Below are 25,177 nucleotides of genomic sequence, written 5' to 3' on the forward strand. Positions count from 1 at the left end.
GTATGTACACATAAACAACAAGGCAGGGAAATATAAAAGGAATTTATTTTATTGTTTGGGTACATTATTGTTCAGTGTACATGTTCACATCTGAAACAAACTTTACGTGCTTGATAACTCTCCCACCCCGCAGACATCTACACGTCAATACCGATTTATATTCATAGCGGCAAGTGCTATGTAGCTCCACATAGGGGACACAGGAAGTGACATATAGCACATTCATGCGGCGTCGGAACCGCGTAGGAAATTCACAGCCGCACCGGCAGAGCTCCAGAATATGCAACTCGGCCGGCTCACGCGCGGACGCGCTACAAGTGCGAGGGCCCGCCCAACGCTGCTTGCAGCTTTAATTTTTTTTTACTACTTTTAATGATAATATTCAGTCTCAAAGATTCTACTCTGTAGTGAAACAGTACTTAATGTGAGAAAGGATAACATTTCTGGAGCACACTGAGCTGTGAATCTGCAACTTTACCAAAACAGTTTAAAAAGATAATATTTGTAATATCTGTAGATAAAAAAAAGTGTGTTGTTTTTTGTTTTGAGAGAATGGTTTATCAATAATTGGTTAATAAAGTGTTAATATCCGCACATTTCGAGTAATCTTCTCAAAGAAAGCCACTGAAACGTTAAGGAAGTCAAGTCAAGTTATTGACTGTTCACCAACCCTCCCAAACAGCTTCCTCCACATGCTGAAGTGGACTGCATGGAGGTATAGGCAGAGAGATACTCTGTATACAGAGACTTTGGAGGGTAAGGGTAAAAAACACAAATGTGTAAGGAATGTATTAAACAGTCTGTTTATCTGCCACTAAGCACCTAACGTCTCCCCAATATATGAATATTTTTTTCCTTTAATTGTACATTGACTTGCTTTATGTTTTATTCAATGCAAATCACTGTGTGTGATACAGATTTTTATTCTCTTACTCATCGTCAACTGGCACAGCAACTTGTCGACTTTTATATGTTTTACATTAATTGCTGGAAAGCACTTTGTTCCGTTTATTGAAATGTGCTCTACAAATAAAGATATTATTATTAGTAGTAGTAGTAGTAGTAGTGTTATTATTGTCTCCCCCAATATCTGCTATGACCAGACATCAAATGCCTCCAAAAGCTAATTGAAAGCTAATTTCATTCCTTAACAGCCAGCTAGCTTAGGACCTACAGGAGTAACCTAGTATTACCTTCAAGGCCAAAGGTTAGCAAGCATATCATTATCTGAATAGGCTAAATCATTTTTAAGGGGGTTAGAGGTTACAATAGAAAAATCCTCATTCAGGACTGAAAGATCCACTGTGTAGGACCGGTCCTGGATGATAGCATATCAGAGTTTAGGTTATAACGTAAGTGGCTCTGTCTAGTTTATCAGAGATTACAGAGATATATAGGTAAAACCTGCGGAGTAGTACTGGGAGAATGGATACACTAATGTTTGTCTGAAGATAGTACCAGAACTTAACAGTGCTGGTACTATCGCAACAAACATCATATGTGTTAATTAGTTAACTTTATAGATATTGGTATGTACATTTTTTTTAACTTAGAACAGAGCCCGTCATGCTGATCCCCTCTGCTTCTAGTCTTTATGCTAAGCTAGGCTAACCATGTCCTGATTACAGCTCTGTACTTAAAACACAGACATGAGGTTGGTATCAGTTTTGGTTAAATGCCTTCCATCAATTTATGTCAGTTTTCTGTTGAATTTGTGTATATCTGATATAATGTGTTTGACACTTGTCAGCTTTCTTTTTTGTTTTCTCGAACCTTTGAAGGTAAGTAGTGTCTTGGAAGCCCATGTGGGCTGAGCACCTTTAAGTGAATGACACTTGAATATCAAAATTAATTAATTCGGTATTAATCAGAGCAGATATAGATCGTGTTCTTCGCACATTTTAATAAACCGGCCTCCAGGCTTCAACATGCAGTTCATGTCTGGCTGAGGTGGACCAGTGTGAGTCTGTTTCTTGCTGCTCCACTGACCTGACAGCTATGCACACACACAGAGCTCAATTCAAGAAGAGAAAGCGAGAGTGGGGGAGTTGATATCCTCTCAGCAGTGTGGTGAATGTTTCACAGGACTGACAATAATTCAAGGTACACACTCTCACACACACACACACAGATTCCACTGGCTGTGTGTGATTAGCTTGGATTGAGAGAGAGACCAGGCCAAGAGACTTGACTCAGTAGTAGTGTGTAAGATTCCTGTTAGATTTATATGAAGAGGAGATTTACTGTTGCGTGTGACTTCAGTCCATAACTCTGATATCTAAACTACATATAGGAAGAAACACAAAACATTTAAATAGCGGGGTGACGCTTTAAGTTACTGCATAATTCTTCCCAGAGTCATTTTTTTTGTACTAATGGTGTACCAGTACAATACGGATACATACTCGTGTCGGTCCATGGTCCCTAGCCCAGCTGTCCAGTCGGTGGTCAGACCGACTCCAGCACCTCGTGTCCGGTCCATGGTCCTCAGCCCAGCAGTCTCGCCCGTGGTCCTCAGCTGTGCTCTGCCACCGGAGATCCCGGGCTCCCTACGCCAGTCCCCGGCCCGACCTTTGGAGAAGCCTCGCCTTCTTCGGCCTCTGGCGGGTCCCTTCCGTCATCTGCAACCCCTGCTGAGACCTTTGGACAGATCTCGCCTTCGTCGCCGGTCTCTTGGAAGGGTTCTCCTTCACCGCCGGCCCCCTGTCGGTCTGCTGGAGTCGGTCTGACCACCGACTGGACAGCTGGGCCGGGGACCATGGACCGGACACGAGGAGCTGGAACCGGCCGGGCCACCGACGAGGGAACAGGAGTCGTCGGTCGGGCCACCGACGAGGGAACAGGAATCAGCTGGGCCACCAATGGAGCCGGTGTTGGTCGGACCACCGGCGAAGCCGGTGCAGGTGCCCCCCTGTCTCTGGCCCCCTGCCCAGCCTCCAGAGAGGTCTCGCCTTCACCGCCGGCCCCCTGTCGGTCTGCTGGTGCCGGTCGGGCCACCGACGAGGGAACAGGAGTCGGTCGGGCCACCGACGAGGGAACAGGAGTCGGTCGGGCCACCGACGAGGGAACAGGAATCAGCTGGTGTTGGTCGGACCACCGGCAAAGAAGGTGCAGGTCGGACCACCGACGGAGCACGAGGAACAGGAATCGGCTGGACCACCAACGGAGCTGGTGCAGGTGCCAGATTCTTGGCTGCTCATCGTCGGGGCCTACGTCGCCCTCCAGCCGGCCTTACTGGAGGTGGATCCGACGCAGAGTTCGACGAGGTGCTAGCCTCCAGGCTAGTAGACCCGGAACCGGAGCTGTGTAGGTCTGCTAGCAGCCCGCTAGCAGACTGGTTTCCCTCCGACCAGTGGTTGGTTGGCTGGGGACTCTGTCTGTTCACTCTGGCTCCAAAGGTAAGTCCAACAGAAAGGCAGCCAGAGAGCTGGAAGTCCATGAATCCCCAACCAACCTGGAAGTTTGAGCCGCTGGAGCGCTAGCAGGCCGGGAACCAGGCAGGGAGCTAGCCGCTGGAGCGCTAGCAGGCCGGGAACCAGGCAGGGAGCTAGCCGCTGGAGCGCTAGCAGGCCGGGAACCAGGCAGGGAGCTAGCCGCTGGAGCGCTAGCAGGCCGGGAACAAGTCCTCTTGGGGTTAGTAGGCTGGGAACAAGTCCTTTGGAGGTTAGTGGCCTGGGGAACAGACGGCCTGGAGCTAGCAGCGCTAGCAGGCCGGGGCTCAGGCTGGCGGCTAGCAGCGCTAGCCAATCACGTTACAGGCAGGAGGCTAGCCGCAGGAGTACTAGCAGGCCGGGGTTCAAGGCAAAACAGAGACAGACATGCAGAGGGATCACTGGGGTAACAGACATGACAAGGGTTACCGAACACTAGACGAAAGACAAGACACACCCCCAAAACCCAACAGACCAAAATAGACCAGAGTGAACACTAAACATGAACTAAGGTACAGGACTGGGAACAAGCACAAAGAACTAAAACGCAGGAACAAGAGTTAAGGCAGTGACTAAGAAACAATATAACAACTAGACAACCAAACTTCAAACCAAAGCCATATCAAATCAACGCAGGACTATGATCTAGAACACCAGACAAGACATAAACACCAAGGACAAGGAAACGAGAAGAACAGGTAAACAGAAGGACACCAGAAACAAATGGCAAAAACTCAAACTCACAGGGAAAAACTACAACTCATGACATAAAGGGTTTAAAGCCATGTTTGCTAGTGACATATGTGGCGGGTGATACTGTCTAGTACAATATTGTACTCCAAACTGTAAGTACTACTTTACAACATACACAGTATCACACACCTTGACCTCTGTTTATTCCAAAGTGAAAATACAAAAGTGCCCTGCAGTACTTTAATAAGTACCTACACTAAACCTATTCAAAAGGAGTATTATGTAGCTTGTAGTTTTAATATTTAGTTGTAATTTTAAAATAAATCACAGCAGATTTGTAATATGCTACAGAACTCATTTTATTTTCCCTTAAACTTCCAGCTCTGCTTAGTAGGTCCTGTCCCCTGTAATAACAGAATAGTTAGTTAAAAATCAGCACTGTATAAATCATTTTATATTTAGAGATTGTAACCCCCTTTTTCTCTAACTAATATATTTTGTTCCCTTGTATTGTTCCTACATGTACTGTAGGCTGTATCAGTATAGCATACTGTACTGATACACTAAACCTTAAATTGGGCCGTCATCTAAAGCATTACAGACCACCACATATAATATATAAATGGTGACTATGAAAGTGCAATGCTCAAACACAATAATCACATTTGGTAAATTAAATAAATAAAGGCTCATTGTACTATAATCTGTCTATATTGTTTTTTGTTTTTGTTTATAGTGTGTATATTATATTATTATTATTATTGTATAAGTAAGCACATCGTGAGCAATGTGCAATCCTAAGTGAAATTCCTGGTATGTGTACACATACCTGGCAAATAAAGCTGATTCTGATTCAGATTCTAAAGACTGACTATCACTTGAGATGTGTAATTTGGGTGGTGGCTGAAGTGTCTTGTGTCTGTGGATAGCAGCGTGACGTTATTGCAGTTGTAGCAGCAAAACAAACATGTGTGAAGAATTTTCTTCTTCAAGATAGTAGTGCTGTCAGCAGGTGTGCGAACTATAGCCTACCATTGTTTTCAGGAGAACTCACAATATTTCAAAGGGGTGGGGGTAGCGAAGGGTGTTGGGCCAAAAGGCCAAAGGTTCTTAGTGGGATTTAGAAAGTTGTTTTTTTCCCCTGATCTTTGAGTTAAAGAGAGAGGAGTTTATGATATTGCACCACAACACAAGAATAACAGCATGCATGTTATTTTTGTCGTATTCAACAACAAGAATAACATGCATGCTGCTATCTTTATTAAAGTGAATTATTGATGAATCATACATTGCATTTAAAATACACTAATTTTAGACATGATCAAATTTTATTATTTTATAAGTAATCACATCACGAGCAATGTACATTCCAGAGTCAAATTCCTCTATGTGTGCACATAGGCTACCTGGCAAATAAAGCTGATTCTGATTCTGAATAAAGCTGATTCTGATGATGATTAAGATACAGAAAAAGAACAATGCATGGCAAAAAATAGCATAATTTGTACAAAGATTTGACAAATCATGTTTTTAGAGGAGCTCCTGGCTTATTACCAGTCTTGTAGTTTCCACTTGCTGCCAGTGGTGAAGGATGGACACAGTCAATGAAAAACCGGCCAATAAAATAAAGTAAAATTTGCATCATATCTCATTTTATCACACGTTTTGCATGTGCACGCTAATAATAAAGTGAGCTGTAACTCCTGTTGTCAGATCCGTGTATGGGAGCACTACTACAGAACTAAATGTAGTGAAAAGCGTGTCAGCTGTAATGTCTCACAACATAAGGGTAGGACACGTCTGTCACGTAATCTGCGCGCGTGTGCCCCGTGGTTACACACAAAGAAGTGAACAGGAAACCTCAGCGTCTGATTGGCTGTCTGGGACACGCAGTCCTGCCTGGTTACTCCGCGCAGTGACGCTAAACCCCTCCGATAAACACAAGTCTTCTTTCTTTTCCTTCCTGTATATTCACCCTCCAATGAACAAGTATGCTGCGGCGTGTTCGGTCTCAACATGCACACTCAGGGGCGGATCAACTGAAAACATCTAAAAACTAATATTACAAATCTGTTTCTTTGGAGAGAAGTGAAACAAAGCAACTCATTCTGAGGCTCTCTTGATCGATTGTCTTGATAGAGATGGTTCATAAGATACGTAGGCTAGTTTACAGGATATCTGATCAATGTTTACTTCCTATTGAGGTTAAAAACTACAGTGCTAATTGTCTTTTTGTTCTTTCTCCATCTCAGTAATAAGGTATGTTCTAGTGTAAATAAGATGATTTCCTGGGCTGTTTAGATCAGACTTTGTGTCGAGGTGGAAAAACTCACAGAGACGCTGATAAAGAAATACCTGGTCAGCACACACACACACACACACACAGTTCCTCTATACATGTAAGGCGCCTATTTCAAATAATAGTCTATTCCATATATTTTAACCTTATAGGAATTAGATCTGCAACTGCAAACATCCCCTCCACTAAAACTTATTTCTAAATTTAACCCTAAATTCAAGTCTGAATCCTCAATCATCCATTTGAAGCAGTGAGGACTAACAAAATGTCCTTACTTTCAAAAATGCCCCAAATAGTCCTCACTTGTCATAATGTCTCCTCACCTACCAAACTGTCTTTTTTTTCGACACCGAAGAGACTTTTTACAAATGACAACTTTAACTGGTCCTCACAAAGACAGAGGAACAAAGGACACACACCTACACAGGAGCTGAGTGCAGTTATGTTTTAGTTCCTGGCTTTATGAGTCTCACTCGTGCAAAGGTTAAATTTTACTTTCACATTAACTTACATATTTTTCAACCTGGACCTATTATTTCCCCATGTTTTTGTGTCTAAGTGACTAATTGGTCCAGTATTGTTCAGCACATTGCAGTCTGCAGCAGTGAAAGAGGGCTGCATCATAATCCTTGCAGACAATTGGGCCCGTCAGAGAATGTCCAGTGCTTGTTTTTGCCACTGACAAGCTGAGGTTGTTATTACAAGTGTCTAACAACATTGTGGACATGATCCCTACATAGAAAGACCTTTTTTTAAAAGACTAACACCATTTTTGTTTAACCACAAACAGTCGTTAAATCGCTCGTCAAAGCCACCAGACTCCATTGATAAAAACTGCAATTTTACCTGAACATGGGAGTTGCTGGTCACATAGACACAAACACATGGGAATCAGGGTACAGGCTTTAAAGAGTACACAAGTTACTCTTTAAAGAACGAACGTCTGCTAAGTGGAGAGCAGTGGTGCAGATCTTAAGTCGTTTTAGATCAACTTCAGTGTGGAGAAATAAAATAAACTTTAAATGCTCTGACACCCTCTTCTGGTCAACCAGTGGGGTTTAAAAACTGCTTCAGAGGAGCATGTTGTGGATTTCTGTCCATAGAGAACCAAAAGTGCTGATGAGTGCAGCTTTAATGAGAACTGTTTTTAAATTAATGCGAACTGTGAATGTAGGGAAAGTAGGAAACAAATGTTTTCTAAGAATGACACATTAAGTAAATGGAATAACAATAAGGAACATTTATTTATAAATACATTTGGAAATTCAATCATTTATTCATAATTTAAAGGCAGAATAAGAACATTAACAATGTTTACTGTTTTAAGGTGGATCTTTCCTAAAGATTTTTACAGCCAAACACTGTTCAAGCCCACATAACTTATTTAAAATTCTAGTGGCAATCTCAAACTTTCCAAACATTTCAGATTTGGGGGAAGTGTGTCTGAAATGATGCAGCAGATATGTAGAATATTGTCTTGGGTTTGAATATTTCACTCATCAGCTTCAATGTAGAGGTGAAACATAATACACAATATACAGAATATTATACTGTCAATAAAAGGACTTTTCTAACCTTAAACCAACTTAGAGGATTAACACAGGCCCAATTTTCTACATATTTTAGTGTCAAAATGACTAGTTGGTACAATAACTTTTGGAATCTGTGCAATAGATGGCGACTGAAGTGGCTGAAACATATTACTTTGGGCAATTGTGCCCATCAAAAAGTCCACATAAAGCGCTTTTCTTTGCCGCTGACATGCTCAAATTGTTATACGGGGTGACAACATCATGCAAAGGATCCTTACAAGTAACACCCGCTAAAACACCGTTTTTTTTAAACAAGAAACAGAAGTCTTGTTCAAGGACAATTCTCTGCAACTCGCTCCTCACGAGATATCAGAGGGAGAATTGTCCTTGAGAAATACTTCTGTTTTTTGTTAAAAATAAAGGTGTTTTAATGGGTGTTCCTTGTAGAGATCCATTCCATAATGTCAGACACTTGACATAACAGTCTGAGCCTGTCAGGGGCAAAAAGAAGCACTTTTTGAGGACGTAATTTTGACGGGCACAACTGTCCCAAAGGAATACATTGCAGCCACTGCAGCCATAAAGTAATCTACTGCAGGACTCCAAAATATTAGTACAAAATATGTGAAAATAGGGTTTAGAAATACCTAAATCATTTAATGTGGAAATAAAGGGGAAACAAAAAAAAAAAGAAAAGAAAAAAAAAAAGAAAAGAAAAAGTCTGACCTCCCAACCAAAAGGTGATTTCTCCTCACAGTGAAGATGCTAAGGCCTTAGGCAGGTCGGAAAGCACCCTATTATGTAGCATTGGTGATATTGCATCTTGTCTCGTATCTGAATAAGCACGAGCGTCACTTTTACAATAACCTCATGAAGTTTTTATAACACCTGTTCTGTGTTTTCAAACCACTGTAATTAATCTGTCATTAATGATCTTTAATAAATTTCATAAACACAAAACACTTTGAATGAGCCAATTATAAGTTGTTGAAACTCTTCTCATGTCAGATCCATCTAAAAAAATGATATAATGAACCTTAAAAGCCAATTCAATGAGCATTGCAACTTGTTGACACTGTATGCTTTATCATTGTCAGTAATAGATGATCTTCTTCCATATCCTCACTTAATTTTACTTTTTTAGCTCAGCACTGTTCTCCAGCAGTGACACCGCTCTTTCTGTAAATTTCCCATCATGTGTAAATAAAGTTGTAATGAACACATCTGAATGATGAAAAGTCATCACTTTAACAGCAGACGATGAAGCCAGAAAGGTTACAGATTCCAGGTCTAAAAACAGGCTTTATGGTATCATTTCATTCTCTCGTCCTTTGTCTGTCCCCTCCGAGTCACTGTTCTTCTTTTTTTCCCTCTTCCTCCTCCTTTCTCATCCTCTCCTGTTCACTCTCCAGCTCCTGCTGTTCTCTGATGTCAGCCTCCTTCAGTTTCTTCTCCACGTCCTCGGGAATCTCCAACTCCATCAGGTTCTCCATCCCCTGCTCTGGCTCATCTCCTATCAGCACCTGGAGAGAGAGTAGATGGAGGGATAGACGGTACATTACATGACATATGCATAGAGTTACCAGTTTATTAGACATACCTACCTAAAACTAAGGAGTCTAAACCAACAGCGTTGGTGTTAATAATAATTTTAATAATGGTTTGTTATTCATTTATCCCTGTAAGCCATAGATAATGGCAGAGGCAAAGAGACAGAAGAGGAGGTTGACAGAGAAAGCTAACAAGAGAAAAAGAGAGTGACCAAGCAAGAGGCTGCCTGGATGTTGGATAGTGGATAAAACGCCACAAGACTGGCGCCGGGCTGGCGTCTTTCGGTTGAACCAGTAAGTAATACATTAAATTACATTTATTCATTTAGCTGACACTTTTATCCAAAGCGACTTACAATTGCTATTTATGTTAGAGGTTGCACGCCTCTGGAGCAACTAGGGGTTAAGTGTCTTGCTCAGGGACACATTGAATCCACTGTGGCACATCCACCAAAGTGGGTTTGCGTGTGTATTAAAATAAGTTTGGAACCAGCATCCCAAAACACTGTATGATCTGTGCACTGTAGATTTACAGGAGCACAACATTAACATATGACTGGATTTATTATTATTTTTTATTTGATCAAGACACAAAAACAACAACAACAACAACATTTTACTGTGACAAATCCAAAGTAAAATTTGATTATTGTTTTTTTAATGTAAAGGTAGAAAATAAAACTTCTAGTTTTGCTGCCCAACCATCAAGCAAAAAGACATTATTGATTATTTGGTGGCTAGACTTCTAGTTATTATATTTGACAATCGAAAGATTTGTTTGGTTATTAGATTCCTACCTGGACCAGTTTCTCACAGGCTGCTGTAACGTGGACGTCCTTCTCCCAGTTGTGGAACTCTCTCATGATCGGATAAACGCTCTTGTCTTTTAGTGTCTGCCGGCCGGCTTTGGTCGCTGTCAGCTACACAAGAGACAAACAGTAAAAGAGCTTAACATGAAAACATGCTTGTGTGAGTGTGTAAGGCTACGTGTGTGTTTGTTGTGTCGCACCAGTAAAAGTGTTTCCAGCAGCATCTTTCTGATGTCGGCGTCTTCTTCTCTCTTCTTGTCCTCTGGGAGGTACTGCAGGTCCACCGGCAGGCCTGAACATCACATCAACTTCTGTTAGAATCCACACCAGCGGTACTGTGGCTGGGCTTGATTTGGATTGTGATCCAACTAAAAACATTTTTCTGAATCTGAGCAGAACCAACAGTGTGTTTGTCTGTGTCTCAATACTTTCTGACTTCCCTTCCCACGCAGCCATCGGTTCCTACTGAAAACTAGAGCAGCAACGATTAGTCAATTAATCCATTAGTTGTCAACTATTAAATTAATCGCCAACTATTTTGATAATCGATGAATTATCTGATTTCAGCTTCTCAAATGTGAATATTTTCTGGTTTCTTTACTCGTCTATGGCAAAAAACTGAATGTATTTGGGTTTTGGACAAAAGAAGATTTGAGTACATCACCTTGACTTTTAGGAAAACCTTATCGCCATTTTTCACAATTTTCTAGACCAAACAACTAATTGATTAATTCAGAAAATAATCGACAGATTAATCAATAATGAAAATATTTGTTAGTTGCAGCCCTACTGAAGATGTAAATCTTTATAAACTGGTCAAAAATATATTCATATTTCAACCATAAAACAGCTGGGACACTGGAGCTTTTAGCAAACGTGTGGGACTGAGTCAAAATAAACTATATGGTGTTACTGAGTGCAACAGTGCAGCTGATCAATGTGTTTTTAATAGTTTCTGGACAACAATGGAAGAATAAGATATGTCACAGATAATATTTGTTAGTAGATTAATTATTATTATATATATTATATTATTATATATTATATATTATATATATATATAGAGAGAATGTCACCAGACTCCTCTAACGCATGATACACTGAATTACAAACCTTCATTTTCTTCCTCTGTCAGCTCCTCTGGACCAGCCAGCGGCAGCAGGAGGAAGGGCAGGATGTCCACAGCGTCACTTAGTAACCACTCATGGTTGGCTGGACAGATTGAGGAGAGGTTTAGATCAGATATCTCGGATCAGATATATCTAACTACTGTTGGACTAGAGTTCAGTGAGAACATGACAGGTTTTACAAAAGATGCTGCTGAATACAAATGTCAGACCCTGTAGAGGCTACTTCCCCACACAGACATAGTTACAGCTGAGAGAAACAGATGCATTTACACCTTATAAGTAGAAGGCATTCAAAAGCAGTCGGATTTCAGTCTGACTCAAATGCTTCTTGGATGCATTTTACAATGTTTTGATATAGCTATCCGATCTGCCCATTGCACATGAAGTGGCAATGAGGTCTTTGTGGGTGTCTCACCGTGGTCAAAGCAACAGTTGCGCAGGGTGCCTATGACCCCTCCCCTCCTCACCACTGATGCCTGGTACTGAGTGAAGGGCAACAACCTCTGGATTACACACCTGCAACACACACACACACACACATACACACACTATTACGACCAAAACATGTCTACGTTCAATGTCAATACACTCTGATTAGGTCTAACACAACGTCTACACAGCCTGCATGCATAGTGAAAGCAGATCGTTGAGGCTCGTGCAGACTCCACAACTTTCAGTGTCGGCTGATGGCCGTGATGTTCAGACCACACAACTTGCTGTCTTGTGACGGGAGTCTTGAAGTCATTGTGGCGTTCACACTACGTGACTGAAGGTGACAGGGGGTCACACATACTACGCAAGCTGACAACGACTCACCCGACGCTGGTCTCAAAACCACGTTTTGTCAAGAAAACATGTGAAATGTGAAACGGGAAACAAAGTGAACCTAGACACAAACAGCTGTTGTTTGATATTATAAAGATAGCAATTATAAAGACAAGCCGAGCTCGCTGACCGGCAAATCGGGCTTAAAATCGTGTAGTGCGAACTAGGCTTTAGCAGAGCAGCTTCAGTCCTGTGTCTTCATCTTCACAGGATGCTTTCAGGCACACTATTCAGTGTAGGTCACCCCTGTTTTGGGTCCAACACACAATCGCTGTAATTACATGGGTAAAACAGAAGAAAATAGACTTGAAGCAGAAAAATATGCTACGGTTCCCACAGCAAGGGTTGTCATTATGGTGAACGCAAAGGAGAAACCAGAGCTCATATCAGCTCATATCTGACCTAACTTCAGATCGTAATCCAAAATTTTAATCACTCTCCGATGTCTCTACCCTAAATTCTCACTGGCCATGTGGAGTGGTGAAAGGAAATGTGAAAAAAGGACAGTGTTGAGTGCTCAGAGCTTTGCCCACTTTTACATTTGTGCAAATCTTGCAAACTGCTGCAAAAAAAGGGTATGTCAGTTTTGAAATATCCCCTCTGTCTGACCATCAATTCTTGTCCAGCAGTTTAAACAGGTACCTGTTCTTGTCCATCATGAAGTTTCTGGCCTCGGGCAGCTGTGTCAGGTTGGACAGCAGAGGACCTATGTAGTGGAGATTAGCATTCTTGTTGTAGCCTTTAGTACAAAAGACCTCCACCAGCTGAGCCAGACCAACCTCCTCCTGAAGGACCTGAAACACCAAAGAAACACGTCATCTCTCATTATCCTTTGAGCAGGACTCAACCAGGAGCGCTTGTGATGACCTGAGAGGCTTTGCGGACCTGAATGGGATTAGCAGCTCACGGATATATGGTGGAGTCAAGCTGTGTACGGCCTTTAAAGTAATTCGAAGGATTTTGAATTAAATCCTAAATCTAACAGGAAACCAGTGTAGTGAGGGCAGCACCAGGGGGAATATGGGAAAACAGTGAACTACCTCTAATGGTGCTACAGCTTTTTGGCTTAAACAAGAATTCAAGGATTATAAAAGTCAAGAGGAGAGAAGGCAAAACAATGGATGATTTACTCTAGCTGCTGGGAAGATAAGAAGGGTGTAGTTTTGTCTATATATTTAGTTTTTGTGTATTTTCTGTTGTCTGTCTGTGTTTTTTAAGGTTTACATAACACCAGCTGCCTACCAGGAGAGATGGACTATTCTGGTGCAAAATGAGAATAACAATTTTTCCACCCAGCCAAAACCTCTTCCCATCCCCAGTAAAGCTTCTAGATCCACCACTGGGACCCACCTTGAACACAGTCTTGCAGGTCTTGTCTAGGCGGGTCAGGTTGGACAAGATGGTGCAGACCTGATCAGAGAACAGGTACTCTGGATCCAGAAGGTTCTTAAACAACACTGGAAGAACTTTGACATCTGTCACCAAAACCTGGGTGAGATACAACCAAGAGCAACGTGTTTGTCTTCAAAGAGGAATTCAACACTGAATCCACATCATCTCTGAGGGCTGTCCAGTTCTTTTTGTTTTGTTATCACAACAGCCTCTCACTCTGGGACAGAAGAGTAGTTACTTCTCAATCATCAGTAAGAGTTAAGACCGTGCTCTGCTGACCAATCGAGAGTGATTACCTGGTGCAGAGTCTCGTCAGCTGACAGGTTGATGAGGATGTGGTAACAGTCCTTCACTATAGCAATAGAGGGGTCACGAGTCAGAGCAAACAGAGCAATAAGTATGTCAGGTTTAGAGCGGAGGAATCGGCAGCCATCCCTGAAAACAAACACACACAAAAAGAGAGTGAATTACCGTGGCAGTTTAGGTTGGTCAACTACCAGCTGAGTGAAAGAGCACAAGGGTGTAAATACATCCTAACACACAGCAAGCGAGCTCTAATTGATGGAGCATGAAAAATTGTCCACATATCTACATTTGGAAAAACTGAAACAATCTGATCTTCGCTCATTTGCATCACATCCTGTTAGGAAGAGGTGTAAAGTCCTGATAAGGGTGAGGAGTTTTTCTCTCAAGTGTTTGATCAAACACCTTATCAGCACAGACATTAGAGGGGTGAGCCTGACTAACTACACTATCTGCAGATTAGCTTACAAGATCCTGCATATCAAGTCTCACCTTTTTCCTGTCTAAAATGTACATTTTAGAGCCTCTGATCGTCATCTGTGATGCAAAAGCACACATCTGTAATTTGCGTCCTATTCAACACACTGTGGAGCACTTCTCCTGTTGACGTGTTGATCTAGAGTCTGGTCCAGGACTAGTCTAGCATTTGTATGGGAGCTCAGAGCATAAACAAGGGTCCCAGGTTGCTGAATTATAATGAAAAGCTACATTATTAATGGTATCATCATCACCAGGCTCCTACCTGTGTCCAGAGAGTCCCAGGATGTACTCTGTGGCGTGACCTTTGACATCAGGACGAGTACCCGCGGTTAGGAAGGAGAGCAGCTCTGCGGCCTTAGAATCACTCAACATCTTCTCCTAGTGTCTGAGGAGTTTAGAGGAGAAATGTACTACACACTACACACTGTTCAAAAAGTTTGGGAACCACTGTTTTAATCTTTAACAATACATTACTATAAGTTTATTGTACCTCTTTTGTTCAAATGTTAATCTGAAAAGTAACTCCAGTTGTCAGATTAAAATAGTTTCCCTCTGAAATGTAGTGGAGTACAAGTTTAATAAAGTAGCATGAAATGGAAATTCTCAAGTAAAGTACCTCAAAACTATACTTAAGTACAGTACACAAGTAGAAGTACAAAAGTATTAGCATCAAAATAAACTATAAACTTTAAGTACAAAAAGTCAAATTACTTATTATGTATGTAGAATTACGCATTTCAGAATAATGTATATTATTATATTCTAATTGTTGTTGCAATAATGTGTTCATTTAAGATTGTACCTCATTATATATACGTTATACTATACTATACAATATATTTTCTACATTGTTATTAAATTGGAGACCTGTGTAATTAAGTTAGCTGACTAATGTGTCATTAAAATAAAAACATAAAATAACAACGTTAGTAGAAAAGTAGACATTGTAAATAATAATGAATGTTAGGCTTCGTGCAGGCTGTTGTTTAGCACATAAATACGTTTTCAGGGACAGTTTGTTGCCATGTTTGATACAACTTTAGCTCCAGCTTCTAGTATAAACATATCTTACCTTTAACGACCTATAGGACAGTTATCATTTCGCTGTTTACTTTTTCTGTATTCCTCAGCTAACATTAGACAACATGTGTACAGGGGAACATGTGGACACCACAGCCCGCAGCTACAGCTGAAATCCGTCCTGTCTTCCGGGTTAGCTGCCTCCTTTTCTTCCTTTTCAGCAGCTTAAACGGTGCTGAGTGATCCTTACTGCCCTCTAGTGTCAGCCGCATGAGGTGGTCTGCGGTTTGACATCTACAGCTCAGCCGCTCAACATCCCAAATTTACTTGAAGGACATTCTCTACCGAGACAGAAACGAACATGCCGATGTTTTGTTAATCTTATTTTAACACTATTAAACTTACACCCATTGTTGCAAATACATTTACTGTGGTAGCTACTGTACTTAAGGACCATTTTGAGGAATGTGTACATTTCTTGATTATTTTAATTTCCTACTACTTCATGGGATACTTATACTCTTATAATGTTTTTAAATCATCATATCAGACTTTATTGATCCCCAGGGTTAAATTCACAAGGTAGACAGAAGTAACTAAAAAAAGTATTTAAAATGAACCCCACCTTAAACAGCTTCCACAAGTCAAATACCCAATAATGTATCAACAATTTTATTCTGAAATGGGCATTTCTGCATAATGAGTACTATTACTGTTGGCCCTTCAAGTTTGATACTTTTGTACTTTGACTTGCCAGGTTGGGGAGGAATGGGTTACATGTCACGGCGTTACTAATCAGGATACAGAAGAAGTATTCCGTTACAGTACAGAAAAAAAAAAGACGTAATCATATTACAGGTATATTTTGTAAAATCTGGGATTACTCATAGGGATGAAGCAGAAAGTTTCCATGAAACAGAAAACGCAGTATTTGCCTCCATATATGCAAGGGCTTTGTGTTGAAAAGTGGTGGGGACATAGGGGCTCAGATTAGTGGTGTGAAGAGAAACTTAGCTCGGGAGACAACACGATAGGCGATATTAGTTTTACAAGAACAAGATGAAAAGATCCTTCAACTGTGTTTTAAAGACATCATCAGTGCTGAGATATATGAGTAGAGGTCTGGGGGGACCTCCCCCAGGAAATTTTTATCACTAAACACTTCTGCATTCTGGTGAAAGTTTCTGCACCAATTTATGGTGGAAATGTTTTTATTTATGTAAAAAGAAACACAAAATTCAGGTGACCCGTGACATTTCAAAATATATTAACATAACGCAGTGCAGCTCTCAGGCATTCTGTATTGCTTTCAGATCTGTTTCTGCTGGAGATCAACATTTCTTCATGTTCTTCTATCATGAGGCAACACATATGTAGGCATGATTTAGTCATCCCTCCTCTTTTGTCATGTTCACAGGGAGAGAATGGAAAACTTGGCCAAAAAGAAACTGTGAAAAGAAGTTGTTAAAATTACTGTTTGGGGTCATTTTATAATACTTTTTTTGGACATTGCACATTTGTTTCCTCTATATTTTAATTGCATTACTAATGCTGTTTGAAACTTGAAATAATAATAATGAACACAAAATACAGTTGTTTTTTTTGTCCAGAGGTAGCACCGAGAGGCAGCCTCAGTATCCTATAATAAACTGTAAGATGGCCAATTGTTTAATAAATCTGTGCTTCTGCTGAACTGACAATTGCTGCATCCAATTACTATCAGGTATTTGGATTTTCAATCACCTTCTTTAAAGGCTGAATGACTTACTGAGCCTGGAAACAAAGAATATGCAACATTTAAACATCTCTTTCACCTCTTTTATACTGAAAATCATCAAAGCAGCACTATACCATTTATACAAAGTATTATCCAATGCAAGAACGCCCCCTATGGCCACACTTGATAGTGATGGTGCTCATGATGGTGTGGTGTAACCTTTATATACAGTTTATATTTAGCTGCAGCTTCGTGTTTACCATACAGACATAAGAGTGATGTATAGGCTACCCGCCTAACACATTGCCAAAAAGAAAATATGCATATTTTCCAAAGTATTGAATTATTCCTTTAAATTGAGGCGATAATCAGACTGTGCAGCTCTATTTTTTAGTTAAAGTCAGTAATAACTTAAAGAAATTAGCATTATTGGTTATTAAAGGTACCCTGCAGAGTTTTTTTTACCATTAGGAATGTTTTTTTAAGTGGGTCCCTGTTATGTTAGTATCCTGAAGTGCACAAGCGCACAGGCGACACAATATACATTCCTGGGGCCGTTTTCACACCATTGTTCTGATCGACAGTTGGCGACAGTAACTCACAAAAGGCAGTGAAGAAGTAAACTACAAGCTTGCAAACAATCTGAAACAATGCGAAGTTTTATGAGAAAGAAATGCATTTAACAAGATTTTGTTTTAGACTGCACACAAAGCATTTTGACGAGAAAGTCCACATGGCGGCTTTAACTTGAAATTTACAACAGGAGTTTCCCTTTATGCACAATTCTACACAGCAGGACAGATTCCAGTCAGTGTGTTATTTTATTTACAGGTTCCCTGCTGAGTTTTTGACCTCTAGTTGTGCTACAGAGCCGTTTAACGATAAATGTGGGTCCCAGTTTTGTGTATCTCGTCCAGGCACAAAGTCCTGACAATGGTTTCACACTATTCCACTGATGAACACGTGGCGTTAACATGCGAAGATTTGCTGCAATGTGCCAGCAGAGGAAGAAGAAGACTGCAAACTAGTAAACAATTTAATCTTCCAAACTACTTTATTGATATACTGGAAAAAAAACAAAACATACAAGACATTCACATAGTTTAGTCCCATCAGAAACAGCTCTCACACACTCCATATGTTGCATTGATATGCTGATATTGCATTTAAATGTTCACGAATGTTGCCTGCACCACAGTACAGCGTCCACTTTCTGTTAAAAAGGTACAGTTCAACCTTTACTGACTGACAAGTTCAGACAACATCGGGCACTTTTCTCTTAAACAACTATCAATGAATCAAATGCGGCTGAATGTTGTGAACTTGTCAAGGTCCAACGCAGCATTTTAACATTTCACACACCTGGAAAACAAACATTTTAACAACAGCTGTGGAAAAAGCCTGAGGCCAGTGTTGGTGTAATTGTATCCACACTCCTCACACATGCATTTCAGAGAAATGTTCGTACATGCAGATCCAAGGCTGCTGGGTAAAACACCGCCCTGCGTTCTTCCAAGAGATTAAAAGGAGGTCAGGCACAGTGAAGTCTGTACTGAGGAATGCTGCTGCTCCTTCGCTTCCAGCAATGCTGAAACATTTTGTTTTTCTTAACACAACCTTATTCTTGTCGCACAGATTGCAAAAAAAACAACAAATATCAGCATTTTAATTCAGAAATATTTCACCAAATATGTGTAGTTTAGAAAGAGAGAAGAGAAGAAAGAGGGCTGGAACAGCATCAGTCTAGATTGTAAACAGAAGGAAGTATTTATGAAGTCGTCCACCACGTGCTGAAGTGGATCCCAGTCCGTGTTATCTGCCAGGAGCTCAAGTTCAAACTCCACGTCAGATGAGTAATTTTATAAGAGGCTTTTCAATGACTCAGCGGTTCTTGCTGGTAATTCTGGGTTGCCATGGTATCGTAGTACTACTGCTTTTTTTCTATACTAAATGTAGTATTTTCATCAAAGTCTAGATCTCTTTATGGTGACAAGGCTACCATGGTACAAACCGAGAAAGGCGTCAGAAGGCACTATGGAGTTTGATTGGCAGACAGAGACCAGCTGGCAGCCTCTGTCTGTTGGCTCAGGGCGGGGCAAGTCCATCATCATAATCAATCATCGTCTTCACCATCTTCCTCCTCGTCTTCACTCGGCCTTGTCCTTCCTCTTGGCCGTGAACGGGACTTTGCTTGCTACTGTCGAGCCCACTGTGGAGACGCCGCCGGCCACGGCAGACACCCCACCCTTCACCAGCCCCACCCCCATCGAGGGCACTGTGGTCACAGCCGACTTGGTGATCTCCAGGCTCTTGCCGCCCACCCAGGCCACCCCGCCCACCGCGGCGCCCACGACTCCCTTGGTGACGTTGAAAAGGCCACCGGTCACCCGCCACATCATGCCAGGGGCAGGAACCTCGTGGTCCTTACCAGGATCTGAAAACAAATCAAAACACTTGAAGCATCACAATATTCTGTTTTTTACCATCATACATGTCCTACTGCTCTGCTGAACAAGGTCTAAGAGATGAAAACACCTGCTGCCGTGTGAGAAGACGTGACTGTTTATGGAGATTACACCTATAATTATAGATCAAGACATTCTGGTTTCACTGTTGGCATAAAGAGCTACGCTTGGCAGGAATATAAAGTCAATAAACCAATCAATAAAAACATGCTATTTTGTTCCTGTATGCTCCTGATGGAGAAAAGACCTTATTCTATATTCTCTCCCATGAAAAGACCCAATTCAACAACGTGTTAGTCCGACCCAATGTTTCTGTGCCTCTCAACACAAGACCATCGGAAATCTTAACAAAACAATCACACTTACAAAGGGGCTCAGAACAGCCGCTCACTCTAGTGCGTTTATGAGTAATGTTTTTAGCAAACATAGTCAAATAGAAAGGGGCTATTTCCAGTGGTGTATTAATACACATTTTTTAGATCTAGGGAGGGTTTGCTGCAGCAGGACAGGCTGAGTCTAAATAAACTACAAAGTGTGTGTTCATAGTAATGAAGGAACTCTAGCGCTACGCTACCGGCTCTGTGAGTACAGATCCCCGCAAAAATATGTATAATAAAATACATGTTTTATGTAATGTAAATATGATCATTCCCTCCAATATCACAAATCATAAAGCAATTGCAAAATCATTTAAAATAATCGCAATTAGATACTTTTTCAAAATTGTTCAGCCCTAGTTAACATGCTGATGTTTAGCTGGTATAATGCTTACCCTGTTAACCATCTTACTTTAGCATGTTAGCATGCTAATGTTTACTATTTGGGACTATATACAAAGTAAAGCTGAAGCTGATGGGAATGTCATTAGTTTGGCAGGTATTTTCTCATAAACCAAAGAAATTGTCAAATTAAGTGAAGTAAATCGGCAAAGTACAGTGAGTATTAAATTATTACATCGTCTGGCACCATCAATATCTGTACAACCTTTTTTTGGCAATGGATCTACTAAATGTTGAAATATTTCACTGGATAAGTGAAACCTCTGACCTACTGGTGAGGCTAAGGGGAACATTAAGGGATCACTAAAGAATTAGGATTCATCCTCTGGGCACCATGGATGTCTGAACCATATTTCATGGCAATCTATGTCATATTTATTTATTATTACAGTCTGGACTCAAGTATTAGACTAACCCACCCAACAGCCACAGCAAACAAACAGTCAGCTGGGCTTTTCTTAACAACACCCCCCCCCCACCACCACCACCTTGTTGATGGTCTGGTCTCTACAGTTCACCTGGTGAGTAAACGGTCATCAGAGCAGATAGATGCTGAAAACAGACTTATGCTTCATCCAATAACAACAGTGGTGTTTACTGAGAGCTGCAGCGAGGGACTCAACTGGTGTCTCTGTGTTAGGACACAAATAGCAGGTTGGAGCAGCAGCCACTCTTACACAAACACCATACTCCCCTGACAAACCATCGGTTTCTGAAATAGCAGCAGGGCAACATGTGAGCACATATTGCACCATATTCCCTGCTGATGTTTCAGCGTTTAGCGACAGCATGGGGAGTCCTCTGCTTACCATCTGTAGACTGGCTGTCGGTGGGCTCAGCTTCGTCCGAGGCCACGGTGGTCCCAGGCTGGGGCTCCAGGTTAACGCTGTTCACATTCTGGAAAACACACAAAAAAACAAGCCTCTCTTTACTCTGAGTAAACCAACCAACACAGTACCTTTAATACTCACATGCCTGGGTATCGAACCTTTATGTGTAATAACTTGGCATGAAATCTCTGGTCATATTCATAATTCTGTTGTTCTTTGATCAGGTAGTTCACAATTTTGCAAATTTTAGACTGTATTTTAGATCATATTTAAAGGGGCACTCGACCGACGGTTACTACAGCTCAGCCTGTGAAAACAGTTGTTCAATGTCTTCTGGAGGAGCTTTGTTAATGAAATAACCCTACACACTGACCTGTATTTATAAATGTATAAATCTATGTCTTGTGAATTCCCAAACTTTATATAAGTGCAAAACTAAATCACAGGAGTGCCCATTTAATAAATGTGTCTTCTTTTGTTTAATGAAAGAAAGGTTTTTAACTTGAACTTGTTTATATTTATCAAAGTAAAATCATTCTGGCATCATGTAGTCACTACACTAGTACCAAAAAATGTAAAACCCAGCCCTACTTACATGATGACAACATTTACTGGAAGCCACTTTTTGTTCAGATTCACATAAATTGATGTGGTGTTTGTACTCTTGTGACTAAAAGTCTAAAATCCCCCTAATGAAGTCTCACAGGAATTCATTAAAATTGTGGGTTTGTATTGCATGATGTTGGGCTGAATCATCTTCTCTTCCTTTTGCTCGGTATGTCAAATTCTGATTTTATACGTGATAAATATAAAACTCTTCTAAAAAGCCCTGTCATTTTGTGCAAGCAAATCTATTTATTTCGACTGAATTATAGAGATGAATCTCTGTTTAGCCAGCTGGGGGCTGAGAGTCTACTTAAATATGTAATTATCTGACATACTCTAAAGATGATCTATGTTTTCATATATTTAATTTATTTTAACAGTGTTTGTTTGACATAAGGTTTTTGTATATATTTATGTGTGTACATACATTCTTCTATTTGTCCCTCCCCTCTATTTCATCTTTTTAAGTCACAATTGATGGAATGATAACACAGTTTGCTCAACTTTAGCTCATGTTTTGTTTAATAAAAAATTATATAGTAAAGTATAAGTGAAGGCTGCCACACTGAACATGAGGAGGAGAACCACCTGACCGGCGGCCATGTTATTGTCGGTCAGAGGTCTTAACCTTCTTGACTTGTGAACCTTAAATATTAAGCGATGCCCCCCTCTTAATACAGGTTGTAGATTGTTGAAGGTGAGCAGCTGCAACTAAACGGTGACTGATTATATAAACAACACGTAAAGACTTCGCATCACTGCACATTTCACATGCTTGTTGCAAAAATAGAAATGTTATAATCTGAATCATCTTGCAAACCGTACCCCCCACCCCCCCACCCTTTTTTTCTCCTTTTCTTGTGACCCACAAAAGGAGCCCAGATCCCAAGTTTAAGCACCAGTGCTGCATGCTATTTGATTAAATGTTGCCACTGTTCAGTCTGGAAGCCATCTCTAATGTAAAAAATGTTTAAATTACGATTTGGCATAGCTGTGTCAGAGTTAACGGAGTAACATTTGCAGGAAGCTGTGACGCCTCCCTTTAATGCTACTGGACAGAAAATACACTTTTTCAGGGGAGAACAGAGGCCACATCTCCTAAAAGGGGATCCTACTAATAAAATAACATCTTATTATATTTCACATTATCACTCATGTGGCCTGCTGCTGGAAAAAAATTGTCATACAAAAAAACCCTCTCTCTATCAGGCTGTTTGTCAACACATATTTATGACATTGAAAAGGTTGGTCCTCACCTTCACCATTGTTTCCAGTGCTTCTCCCACAAACACACCTGGTAGAGAAACTTGAGACACGAGCAGCTTCTGTTTCAGCCTCGTAACCAAACTCTGCTGTAAATTAATGAATTTCTGCGTCTCTGAGTGTGAGAAACCTTCTGCTCAGGGCTGTAAAACGACCTCTTCGTCTCGCGTTTCACGTCCTTTTATCGCATCAATCTGATGCTTTCTAACTTCTCCTCACACAGAGTTACAGAGAGAGCTACGCAGGTCTCTTTTTCACCCTGCTGGTTCTGCCGACGTGGCGCCTTCAACACAGACACGCACACACACACACACACACACACACACGCACACACACGCAGTCCAACGACACACAGCAACGCACTGGACTTCCTGTTTAGGACCTTCAAATTAAAACCCTTCTAAGAGATGAGGCGGACGGGGTTTTTGTGTATCAAAGGAGAGATGGAGTAAAGAGTAAATGAGAATAGAGTAACAGACTGGAAATCGGTCTGTCTTGCAGTGATAGTATTCAGATCATTTACCTGAGTGAAAGTACCAGTTCAACAGTGTAAAAATCAGAGGTGACTTGGACTTGAATCAGACTCCAGTCACAAAAATTATGAATTTAAACTTCAAATCAAATCAAACACTTTCAACTCTGCTTTGACTATAGCACCAATGACTCGTGATTTCACTTGGACTTGAGCCTTTTGACTTGAACTGATTTGAGACCCTCCCCACGCCCAAGTGTAAATCATGGTATAAATTTAAACTGTGTGCAACACTTTAGTTTATTTCTTTAATTCATGAAATTATACGGCATTTGCTGTGTAAAACTGCGTTTTGTGTTTATAAGCTTTATAAGCAAATGTTTGTTTAATGTAAAATCCTCAACCAAAAAATCAAAAGTCAAAAATTATACTTAGTAGTACTTGTGCCTAATCTTCTCTGTTAGCAGGTGCGTGTCCAGATGGGTATCATGATCTCAGGTTTGTCACCAGCCCCCCTACACCTTTTACCAAATTTGACAGTAGACACCTAACATTGGTCAGCGAGTGATGTATCATAGCGGACCAATAATGGTCCCAACTGCACAGCAATAATTATGAAATACACAGAAAAACAAGATTATAAAAATCATGTAAAATCTTTATATGTACAGTAGCTGATGTGTGCTTTGGAAAATCAGCTCGTTTTGTTTGTGTCTCTTGTCATCCTTTCTGTGTCCAGAAAAGTTCAGACACTTCATCAAAAAAACAACTACTACTAAATACAGGACAGATATTTAATGTGCAATTAATGCATGCATATTTTGATTTGTGTTTTTTTCAGTTCAAACAAAAACTTTTGCTTTGGTGTTTAATTAGTTGTGAAATGGCTGTGAGTACATTTGTGGTTGTCTCTCTGGATTTTAAAAATGATTTTCAAACAATTTAAAAGTTGACAGAAATTGTACATCTGTGCTTGTTTTGTACAAAACAATAATAATAATAATAACAATAATGGAAATTAACATTAGTATTGGACAAACAGAACTTCTCATTTTGGTTCACATTGTATAAATCAAGTCATTTCCTGCTTTGACTGGATTAGGAAGTGCCACATTGGCAAACAACATTTCTATTGTGCAATGAACTGAATATTTAACATAACTGAGTGAATTTAGAACAGACTTGAATGTAATAGAGATCAATGGAAAACATAAACATCCTGTTAAGTGACACTTGCAAACTTTTAAACCAAGAATAGGAGTAAATTTAGATGGATGCTGCTGATGACCTACCTCGCTGCCTGATTGACACACCCTGTCTGTTTACACTGCTCAACCTATCTATTCTATTCTGTTGGTGTCAAAACCTTGAATAAACAACAAAAATTATTTGTTTTAGCAAGATGGAAGTGATGTTTTGGTAAAACATTGGTAAAATCTATATGATTATGAGATTCACAAGTTGAGTTTTATGAGATGTAAATTTATTATCACTTTTGGGGGAGCCTGTCATAATTTTATTTTAAAGCATAAGAAAATCACCTGAATTGGAAAAACAAGCTTTTCAAAGCAAGATCACTCT

General features: G+C 40.5%; 3 protein-coding genes across 4 annotated transcripts; all 3 read right to left on the reverse strand.

Annotated features, from left to right (window-relative positions):
- Window positions 1-1,888: 1,888 nt before the first annotated feature.
- Window positions 1,889-6,733, reverse strand: LOC123986733 (skin secretory protein xP2-like). The gene is made up of 4 exons (XM_046075076.1): window positions 6,727-6,733; window positions 3,455-3,739; window positions 2,498-3,230; window positions 1,889-2,434 (listed from the first exon to the last, which is right to left on the reverse strand). The coding sequence occupies exons 1-3, from the start codon at window positions 6,731-6,733 to the stop codon at window positions 2,515-2,517; spliced, it is 1,008 nt and encodes a 335-aa protein (XP_045931032.1). The 3' UTR covers window positions 1,889-2,434; window positions 2,498-2,514.
- A 915-nt stretch (window positions 6,734-7,648) lies between these two features.
- hgh1 (HGH1 homolog (S. cerevisiae)) lies at window positions 7,649-15,671 on the reverse strand. 2 transcript variants are annotated; one of them, XM_046029417.1, is made up of 10 exons: window positions 15,517-15,671; window positions 14,707-14,829; window positions 13,958-14,096; window positions 13,620-13,757; window positions 12,912-13,063; window positions 11,860-11,960; window positions 11,428-11,526; window positions 10,515-10,606; window positions 10,303-10,425; window positions 7,649-9,478 (listed from the first exon to the last, which is right to left on the reverse strand). In XM_046029417.1, the coding sequence occupies exons 2-10, from the start codon at window positions 14,814-14,816 to the stop codon at window positions 9,305-9,307; spliced, it is 1,128 nt and encodes a 375-aa protein (XP_045885373.1). In that variant the 5' UTR covers window positions 14,817-14,829; window positions 15,517-15,671; the 3' UTR covers window positions 7,649-9,304. The 2 variants fall into 2 exon arrangements, with proteins under 2 accessions (XP_045885373.1, XP_045885374.1); XM_046029418.1 differs by lacking the exon at window positions 15,517-15,671 and adding an exon at window positions 14,935-14,953.
- A 2,545-nt stretch (window positions 15,672-18,216) lies between these two features.
- Window positions 18,217-23,430, reverse strand: zgc:153675 (uncharacterized protein LOC768179 homolog). The gene is made up of 3 exons (XM_046029041.1): window positions 23,118-23,430; window positions 21,235-21,322; window positions 18,217-19,615 (listed from the first exon to the last, which is right to left on the reverse strand). The coding sequence occupies exons 1-3, from the start codon at window positions 23,124-23,126 to the stop codon at window positions 19,329-19,331; spliced, it is 384 nt and encodes a 127-aa protein (XP_045884997.1). The 5' UTR covers window positions 23,127-23,430; the 3' UTR covers window positions 18,217-19,328.
- Window positions 23,431-25,177: the final 1,747 nt, after the last annotated feature.

The sequence above is a fragment of the Micropterus dolomieu genome, linkage group LG18, assembly GCF_021292245.1.
Source record: "Micropterus dolomieu isolate WLL.071019.BEF.003 ecotype Adirondacks linkage group LG18, ASM2129224v1, whole genome shotgun sequence".
Taxonomy (NCBI): Eukaryota; Metazoa; Chordata; class Actinopteri; order Centrarchiformes; family Centrarchidae; genus Micropterus; species Micropterus dolomieu.